This window comes from Halyomorpha halys, unplaced genomic scaffold (genome assembly GCF_000696795.3).
Source record: "Halyomorpha halys isolate HHAL.00 unplaced genomic scaffold, Hhal_1.1 Scaffold18.1, whole genome shotgun sequence".
Taxonomy (NCBI): domain Eukaryota; kingdom Metazoa; phylum Arthropoda; class Insecta; order Hemiptera; family Pentatomidae; genus Halyomorpha; species Halyomorpha halys.
The window spans coordinates 1,990,493-2,000,342 of record NW_027114407.1 but is presented as its reverse complement, the minus strand read 5'-3'; the positions used below and the strand labels follow the sequence as shown (position 1 = coordinate 2,000,342).

At 29.7% G+C, this 9,850-nt stretch overlaps 1 protein-coding gene across 1 annotated transcript; it reads left to right on the top strand.

Annotated features, from left to right (window-relative positions):
• The first annotated feature begins 406 nt into the window (after positions 1 to 406).
• Positions 407 to 9,558, top strand: eve (even skipped). The gene is made up of 3 exons (XM_014420307.2): positions 407 to 585; positions 5,630 to 5,802; positions 8,542 to 9,558. Exons 1-3 carry the CDS (start codon positions 423 to 425, stop codon positions 8,869 to 8,871), a joined length of 666 nt encoding a protein of 221 aa, XP_014275793.1. The 5' UTR covers positions 407 to 422; the 3' UTR covers positions 8,872 to 9,558.
• Positions 9,559 to 9,850: the final 292 nt, after the last annotated feature.

Genomic DNA, 9,850 nt, shown 5'->3' with positions numbered 1-9,850 from the left:
TCACAGAATAAATAAAGAATTTTATTATTATTATTATTAATAAACATCTTTGTCCTGAAAAGTAAGAGTGAAATAGGCAGACAGAGTGAGAAAGAGAGGATGGGATGGAGGCAATTACGGCTGAGGACGGGAGGACTATGTATGATAGAGCGGGCAGGGGAAGGGAGCTAGTGGCTATAAACAGCTAATGAAACAGATGAGGCGGGGATAATCATATCGACTGGTTACAGCCTCTGATCACGGGGTTAGTGGGCGTGGTCCGGCCAATGCGCTGCCTGGGGGCGTGGCCCTCCCCTCCACATCATTGGCCCTAATCTCCCCCCTCCACTACTCATCCCCGCCCCTTGCTATAAAAGGCAGGGTAGGAGCGCCCTTTCCGTCATACCGAGTTTTGCCGGTCAGTTGATTCAGTTCTGTGAAAGATGGAGTTTGGATATACTATTGACTCGCGGCTGAGCCAGCAGATGCTGAAGTCCAACGGAGTTCCGTCACAAATTGTTGTCGATCTCTTGCCACCCGCATACCAGAAGTCTTTGGCTCCGGAGAGCAACGCGGAATCGCCCACCAGAACAGAAGAAATAAAACGTAAGTCTTAGATTTATATCACTATTTCAAATAGGCGTGTTTCATGTATTTAGAACAACTCAAGGTTTAAATTATCCTTAAAACTGAAAAAAATGAATAAGTATCTAATAACCCCTACTTTAAAGAACTTATGTTTAGTTGTGACAATTAATTCAAGTTTTCAGTAGTCGTACTTTTGATAGGACAATTTCTCATAACATGTTGTAAAATATTGTAAATAATAATATCAAAACTAATTTAATATCATCAAAATCATATTATCTTGAAAAGCGCAGGAAACAGTAAATTCTTCAGTTTGAGATTAACAGTATTTAAGTATTCAACAATTTAAATTCGATAGATTGGTTTAAATGTGTAATATTAAAGTTTTCGATGGTCGCACTTTGATTTATTTATTTCTCATTACAGCTTGTAAAATATAATGCTATGCTATATATTTAATAAATATATACATAAACTATAATATTAAATTAAATTATAAAAATAGCATGAAACACGTCATTTTGACACTCATATTAACACTAAAATTATTATTTCTACTTTTAAGGACTTATTTGGTACTAAACTATACAAATCCCATAGAAAAGGGTGTAAAACTTTTAAAATGTTGTGTAATATTAAAATTTTCAACGATCGTACTTTTATAAATTAATTAGTCATAACGCATTGTAAAATAGGCGAAATCATTTGAGTTATTTATTTTTTATATACTATCTACTTCCATAATCAGATTAGGTATTATTATTAAATATTTATTCCTATGTAAACGTCAATTTTTAAAATCCAGAAGTCCAGTTAGGTAAACAAATCGTTCTATGAATGTTAAATTCTAATTATTGAACAGGCATGATTTGTTTATTTATATCGACTGTTTATCAAAGTGGTCCACAAGCAAAAATTTGATTAGACATGATATTTAATAATATATGTACTTATAAAGGCAAATTATATGTTTTAAATTGTACAATGCATATGTAAAATTATAGTACCATCTTAAAGAGAATTTTGGCTATTATCCGAAACTATTGCTAATAAATGATTTTTATTTTTTCTTTAAGGATATATTTATACAGAAATTATTTTTTATTTTAGTGTTAATGTTGTGATTAGTGATAAAATTATGATTTTTAATAATATTTCACAGATGATTATGCCAACTTTATTTTTGTTATGTTGTTTCATCCTTATAGGAATAATAATTGCCTTGTTTATTTCTTAAATTTCTTACGGAGATAAATTAGTAAACATTAGATAAGGAATCAAGAAAAGACACAAATATATATCTTCTAAATCTTCAAGGTGATATTTGAACCAAACCATATTTTTATTATAACATTGGCATAATTGCCAATTAAAAATAGAGTAATGTATAGATCACCGTAATACTTAAGTTTTCGTATACTTAAATGATCAATAATGTTTGATTAAATAGTTATCACTTTTAATAACACATAATAAGACAGTGTTTTAATTTATTTTTATAACAAGTCTCTAATTGAATATTAAGTATAAGGCAAAATAAATATCAAAATACTAATCTGTTACATATTGTATGTTTGTTGGTTGTCAATTACATTTTGTCTAGAAACCTGTGATAGAAACAAAGATACAACCTTTAAAAATTATAAAACATCAGGGTAAAAACAAAAAATAGTTAGCGTTTAAATTAGCAATTACAAGAAGCAAGTTTAGATTTTTTAATATTTCAGACTGTTTAAGTATATCTGATTTAGTAACCAAAAAAATAAATAAATATGTATATGTTGATATATTATATAAAACAAACTTAATATTTTCATAAAATTTATTGTTTACTAATAATATCGTCAAATAATAACTAAAGTAAGTGAAAGCTCTTTATGTCATTTATTACTGAAAGAGTTTCAATAATTTTAGCATTATATAATTTTAACCAAATTTATTTTGAAATGAAAAAACTATAAAATCACACAATTTATTAATTAATTAACGATTATGTCTAATATTTCGGCAATAATTTAAACCTTTTTTTAGATATTAAAACATTTAGGATTAGAGCCCAATACATATGGCAGCAAGAATTCACAAATGTTATTTATAATTTTTAATTATTTTGTGTTTAATGTTTTATATTAAATTTTAAAAGGAATTATCATAATTATGTTATGTAAGACATTACCTAACTTACCATAACTTTACATAAGTTACTAAGTTGTTTACCTGAATTCGGAAGTGTAGTTAAATTACCCGTAGGCTTGATAAGTTAAGTTCAGGTACCTGTTCCCACGTGCAGGTATTATAACCTGAAAAGGGTAATCTGCGAAACAACACCATTAGCCTCTCCTAAAAAGGAAGGAAGGCTTGTCCTTTTCAAAACCTTTTCAGGACAAATTATGTTATAATTTTCAAGTTGAGAGTTAAGTAGCCTAGGTACTTTTTGAATATTTGGGTGTTGGTAATTTTGTTTTTTTCTACTTTTAATATAGGAATAGTATTTTGTTAAATTTACCCATTGACCTGAAAATTGCTTGAATAAAAGTAGATATTATTAATAATCATGTACATAGTAATTTCGCAATTGTAAATTTAATAATTAAACCTTAATTTAAATAATATAGTATTAGATAGTAATATATAAATTTTACTATCGGTATATTATTAAATTTTAACCAAATTTATACCGAGTAGGTAATTTGATATGTAATTATTGAAGAGAAAAAAAAATTATAAGTTAAATAAACAAAAATTTATTTATAAAAATTTTCTGTTCTTTAATGCTATTAGAAATATAAAATTTGAATTTTTTAAAAATCAAACTGCTAATTTTATCCTTAATTCTATACATCTATATTTCATGAAGTCACTTTTTTACGTTTTTGATTAAATTGCTTTATATTTTATTACCCGGTGGCCACGATTAATATTGTTTGGTTTAATTGATTAATGGATATAAAAAAATTATATTTACATATTATCATGAGATGTTCTTAACGACACATTTACCATTTAATTAAAACATCAGTATCAAATCTAATAAAATGGTCTCCACTATATATCATGTTATATCCAAAAGAAATATCAAATTTAAAAACTTAATATAAATATATTCCGTTGTTGTGACTAAATGATTAATTTATGCAAAAGAAAAAGAAGAAATTCAAATGGAAATGATAATTGTAGAAAGAGTTAACTTTAATGGTATAATAGAGAGATTTAGGTTAAGCCGTGTACCGTGCCGCAGACTATAACCTAGAATAATGGGCAGATGGTCAGTCACTAATTGATGGTCACCAGCTGTCTTCGGTCAACGGGGATTTGATATGATTGTTTAAATTATATGGATTAATCGATTGTAGTGATGAGAGGGTACTTGAATGCCATTTAACTATATTGTTGTCTGTAAAATTTTGATGTTTTTTGAAAGATTTATATTCGTAAGCTTTATTAAACACAAAAAAATAAATTCCCAGCCGGACCCGCCCCACTAAGACCCCTAGGGAGCGATAGTCCTATATAAGTGACTGAATTATTATAATTTATCAATTACTGAAAAACAATATTTAATAAAGTTATGACGAGACTATAAATAAAAAACAATTTTGTATATTAAGCGTTAATTATCAATAAATGATAAATTTTAACAATTAAGCAAATGAAACTTTCATTTTCTCCATTTCTCTAATGTTTAGCATTATCAATATAAAAAAGAAGATCATAATTTTTCTTTTGTCTTACACTGAGTAGTGGCATATGTAGCGAAACAGCGATACGGTACATTAGGGATGATATGTAAATGAAACAATTTTTTTTTAGTAACTTATTTAATAAAACAACTAACGTGTTCTAAAACTAATTATTTATTTTTTGCACTTGAGTGTCGTTTGTCCTGATTTTTTTTCCGTCTATAATAATAATAAGAAGAAAATCTATAAATATTAAGGACATTGACTAATAATTTACAAGTATTTGAATAAATTCAGACTAAAAGGCAAATAATTCATTGTGAGATAACTCCTAGATAAAAAGGCGAGATTTAAAAATAGAAAGATGAGTGTGACCCTACACATGGTTTTAGGACAACTTAAATGTTTTTTTAATGCAGTAGTTTGAAGGAAAACAAAGGTTTCGAAGGATTTGGACATTACGGGTTTGAACTGAAGATTAGGTAATGGAGGACGGTGGGATTTGATAATTATATATCTATACTCTAACCAACTTGCTAGGGTGGTTATCGAATAGCCGCAACTCTATTGTCATAATATAGTATTAGGAAATGTCTCTGGAAATACCCAATGTAAATTATATACCAAAAAGTATAAATCTTTTACGTTTAGTCTGGTAAATAGTGATAACAATGATGATTAATAGATATTACCTATCTTAAAGTTTCTTCAAAACAAAATCCCCTTATTCTGTATAACCTATCTCATTTTCGCAACGATAAAGTCATATACTCATTCAGACAACAACCCCTAATCCGACCCCAGCAAGGTTAGCCCCAGATGCTCGGCCGTGCTAAAGAGTGAAAAGAAGTGGGCTGAAGAGAGCTCTCATGTAAAAAAGATAAAGGCGCCTGGGCTGAGTGCCCTGGTGCCGTCCCAGCTACTTCCTCACTCAGTTGGCACTTGCTCGTCTAAACCACTTCCCCTTTTCAAAGCCACATCAAAAAAGAAAGTATTTATTAATAATTACATATAAAAATATACCCGTTAGTGCACCAAATGTGGCTTAATAAATAATATTTCAATTCTGGGCAGAAAATTGATTTTGCGAAATTATACGATAGATATGATATATGATAAATCCCCTGTGTCATAAACGTCCACACTCCTGCCCAGCACCAGCGATTCTCATAGTGATATCTTTATATATAATATAAAGTAATGCTTACAAAAATTATTTGTTCTTTAACAAATAATTGTTGTAAGCATTACTTAACACCTTGAGTTGTCCCTGATTCTATCTAGCTAGCTGTGTCGTAATAATTTACAGATATACTTATATTTATATTTATAGATATATTTGTTGATTCATTTCAAAACAAAATTATTTTTTTCTTTTGCAGAACAAGAAAGTACCAATGTGGTCCCTGAAGGCAACATAAGGCGGTATAGGACTGCCTTTACCAGAGAGCAGTTAAACAGACTGGAGAAGGAATTTTATAAAGAAAATTATGTTTCTAGACCAAGGCGGTGTGAACTAGCAACTCAACTGCAGTTACCGGAAGCCACGATTAAGGTATTTATGAACCTATGTCTGTACATAATTAATTTATTATGTCGCTGGGGTTATATGCATAAGTAAAGTATGTGTAGTATGCATAAGTAACAACGTGTAGATTAGAGATATGCGATCCACTCACAAACTGATAAAGTAATTTTTTTTGTCTTATAGTAAATCATTTAATGAGTCAAAGATACTTTATTTTTAAAGAATCGTGAAGAAAGAGCTATTGCACTCAGTGAACCATTCTTACTTGACTGATCCCTCAAACGAGAGGTTTAAATTGGAAGGAACAACTACATAATAACAAATAAAAAATAAAAAGACCAATTAAAATGAAATATTGTAGAAAAGTAACTAGACATTGTATATTCTATGTATTAGAAACGATATGGATGAATTGTATAGAATAACAATGAATTAAGTAATGAATTACTTATCAGTAATTATAGTATAACTTTAGTTATCTAGTGTTAGCATTGGACATCTATCGATTTTCCAATTAGAAATTGTTTCTCACCTGCAAGTTCATAAAAAAATAATTTTTATAATAGAGGGTTATAATAAGGGTTATTATAGTTCCGGTTTAATGTTATTCCGCAGCTTAAACATAGTTTAAACCTGTAGAAAAATCCTGTAAAAAATCACAGCTAAATTAGAGTTCTGAATTAAAATTCTTGGAGTAATGAAGTACTAATACAGGGCCATAATAGTTCATGATAAATAGACTTATATCAAACCTTTTTGTACACATAATAGGAATATCTTCCAAATTTTAAGTTTCTACTTTTTTTTTTAGGTTTTCAATAAAAATGATAGTAAGCAACGTAAACCTCTATTTTAAAATATAATAATATACGGTTGTTTCCATCCGAACATGTTTAACAAATAGTTCCAGAGAGTTAATGTACATCCTGTCTTACATATATTCTTATTTATTATAAGAGCCGATACCAAGACATTTATGATAAAAAACAAATTTTACGATTTTTGTGAATCAGAGGGTCTTACCACTACACCTATTGGACATAGAAGCTCTTTAAAACATTTAGTTGGGAACTACTTATCTATTAGATTACACTTTCTTTTTCTTATTTGTTTCGGAGTTTCTTAACGATGTGAAAACATATGTCGAAGATTGTTGACTTCTTAATTGAGCAAAGGAATTAAGAGCGGATGTATCAAGAGGCCGATAGCGGCCGGGTATGTGCATTAAGTGGAAAAGGACAAAATGGCGGCGGCTGTTAATTGAAAGAGGATTGGTGGAGATAAGGACCACTCAGAGAAGGCCTTACATCCTCCATTAGACCCTTCTTCATTCTTCCCGATCAAAGGCTTTATTTCGGTAGCGCTCTCCTTGGACGTTATGTTAACAGCTTCCGCTTTTTTAGTCAGGCCCTCAGATCATCACCTTCCCAAGCTCTTTTTTCATCCTCAGCCCACTCCAGTATATATAACCCTATTGATAGCTCTGACATAGAATTACTATTAGTAAAAAAATAAAATAAAAAAGCTCCTATTACAAAAAGAGGAGGTATTCAAAACGTCATTTACATGATATTGCTTCTCATTAAACCATAAATATAATAATTAACACCTAATAGTTAAAAATGTTTCCTCTTTAACGTTTGACGGATGATCCTTTATCCTTCAGCGTACCTCTTGGCTAGCAATTATTAACAACATTAATTTACGCAGAATTGAACCGCTACTTTGTCATTTAAACGCTGTTCAACTATGTGTATTAGCATGGCAATAGCAAATCTTTTAAATTACTCCGTATTATTAAGAAATATTATTAGAGAAACTATTCGTTACAATTCTGGAATTGTCCACTTACAGTATTCAAATAATAAAATTATAAAAGAATGGCTTAATTAATTTTGTAAATATAATTTGTCTGCCGAACTATATTTGTTCAACAACGTTAAAGATTAATAAATAATAAAAAAAGTTCTTATTCTTATTCTTAAATCCTTAAACTTCTATACTATCTTAAAATAACTAACCCTTCAATAAAATTTCGCATATTTAAGGCGTTATTATGACTAAAAGAAATTTATGTATAACAGTTCTCACATCAACATTATAGAAAATGAACATCGAGATATATTAAAGGAAACATATCATAGAAATATTTTCGTTGTGGCTATACTTGCCATGTTAAAAAGTCCAAAAAAGATTTTAAAAAATGTTATATACTTACTGTTATTTAGAATCAAGCAATCAGTTATAAACCAAATAATTGGATTTTTTTTAAACCTCCAGTTTTTTTCAGAATCATATTTGCTATTTATATATATATATGTTAGAACTTTGATGATCATACTGGCAACTAAGCAATATTTGATCATCATTATACGACAAAATACGACAGATGTTATTTTGAAAAAGTATTTAATGTATCAAAGAGCAAACACTATATATTTCTAATAATTAGATCGGAAGCATTCAGTCACCACAAAGAGTTCTTATATGACTCAATATTTTAATATAAACAGCTATCATCCTTTAACCGAATCTAGGATGTAAAGTTTGGGCGCCATTTTTGAAAATGACGTGCGTCTAAAAATTGATAGTAGTCATAAATTTTAATAAATACTCAAGCAAACCAGTAGTGGATATTTTGATCAGTTCATGAGCATGTCGCTATCTCTTTCAAAAAAACTGTATACAAAATTATTTTGAATATAACTAATTACGATATTGGAGTGCCTGTATTGTATTAACTAAATTATACTTTTTTGTTTACAGGTGTGGTTTCAAAATAGAAGGATGAAAGACAAACGACAAAGAATGGCAATGGCCTGGCCCTACGCGATGTATACCGATCCAACAATAGCGGCGTCGCTGCTCACCTCCTTACATTACCCTTACGCCCCCTATTACCACCCGCGGTACTATTTGCCCCCGCCGCCGCCACCTCCTGCACCGGTCTGCGATGGATCATCCAGCTGCCGCTGCGGCATCGTCAACTGCGTCGCCTCTTACCCTAGCCCTCCATTGACAACATCCCCAGTCCCTGTTGAGCAAAAGAAACCCCTGTTTCAACCATATAAGGAGCATGTCATCGAGAAGGCGTAGCAATCTTTCGCCGAATTTTTCCTATGTAAATAAGTTCATGCGGATCCGCTTTTCGGGTTCGGTTGTTATTTAATTTCCTTTTTGAAAGAGATATCAAGTATAAAAACACACACAGACATATATATATGTATGTATGTATGTTTTAAGTTAAATTTACAGAATGTTCTGGACTACTTATGGACTAAGTAATTCTGATTTTTTTTTTAAATCTATAAAGAAACATAACCAGTGATAGCAGGAAGATAGTCCGGGTGGATCTTCCTCCGATCTAGTTCATAGTCAACTTTCTTCTTCCAATATAACCAGTGATAATTTAGATATAATGCAATGGTACCAAAACCAAGTGAAAATGTTCGTATCCAGTGACAAAATGAACATTATCGTATGATAATAATGAAACTAACCCCCAAAAGCTACTGGTAGCTAAGGTGCTATATGGGTGATTTGACATTGTTTATTGTATCTAGATTAAAAATTAAAACTGGTTTTATTTTTTTGTGAAATTGGAATTTTCTCTTTACAAGTGGGTCTTCTATACATCAATGTTTAGTTTTGACATAATTTCATAAATTTAGTTTTTCTTTTGGTTTCTGTTTTTAAACTAACTTTTTTTTGTAGTGTATGTACACGTAAAGCACACTTGTTAAGAAAATTCTTCTAGGAAATAACAGTGATAAAATTTTTATATTTATATAAATAGTTTTTATTATATTTTTAGCTGACAAAAATACTATGTTTTTACAAGTTTACCAATAATTGTTTTAATCTCAATTCGAAAGGAACTTTTTAAAGTTTTAAATTATTGTGAATAAATTGGTTAAAAGTTATATTTGAAATGTTATTGGTTAAAAACATTGTATATACGTATTTATTAAGAAATTTAGTGCTATGTTGTAAAAAGCTTTAGATGTTACTTTACAAATTAGAATTTGTAAATAAAAAGATAGCATCAATAAAAAAATATAAAAAAAAAAAATCA

Excerpts from the sequence above, each read along its gene's own strand:
- eve (XM_014420307.2), top strand. The coding sequence starts at position 423 with ATGGAGTTTGGATATACTATTGACTCGCGGCTGAGCCAGCAGATGCTG. Across the intron at positions 586-5,629 it reads CAGAACAGAAGAAATAAAAC|AACAAGAAAGTACCAATGTG; the intron begins GTAAGTCTTAGA and ends TTTCTTTTGCAG. Across the intron at positions 5,803-8,541 it reads TACCGGAAGCCACGATTAAG|GTGTGGTTTCAAAATAGAAG; the intron begins GTATTTATGAAC and ends TTTTGTTTACAG.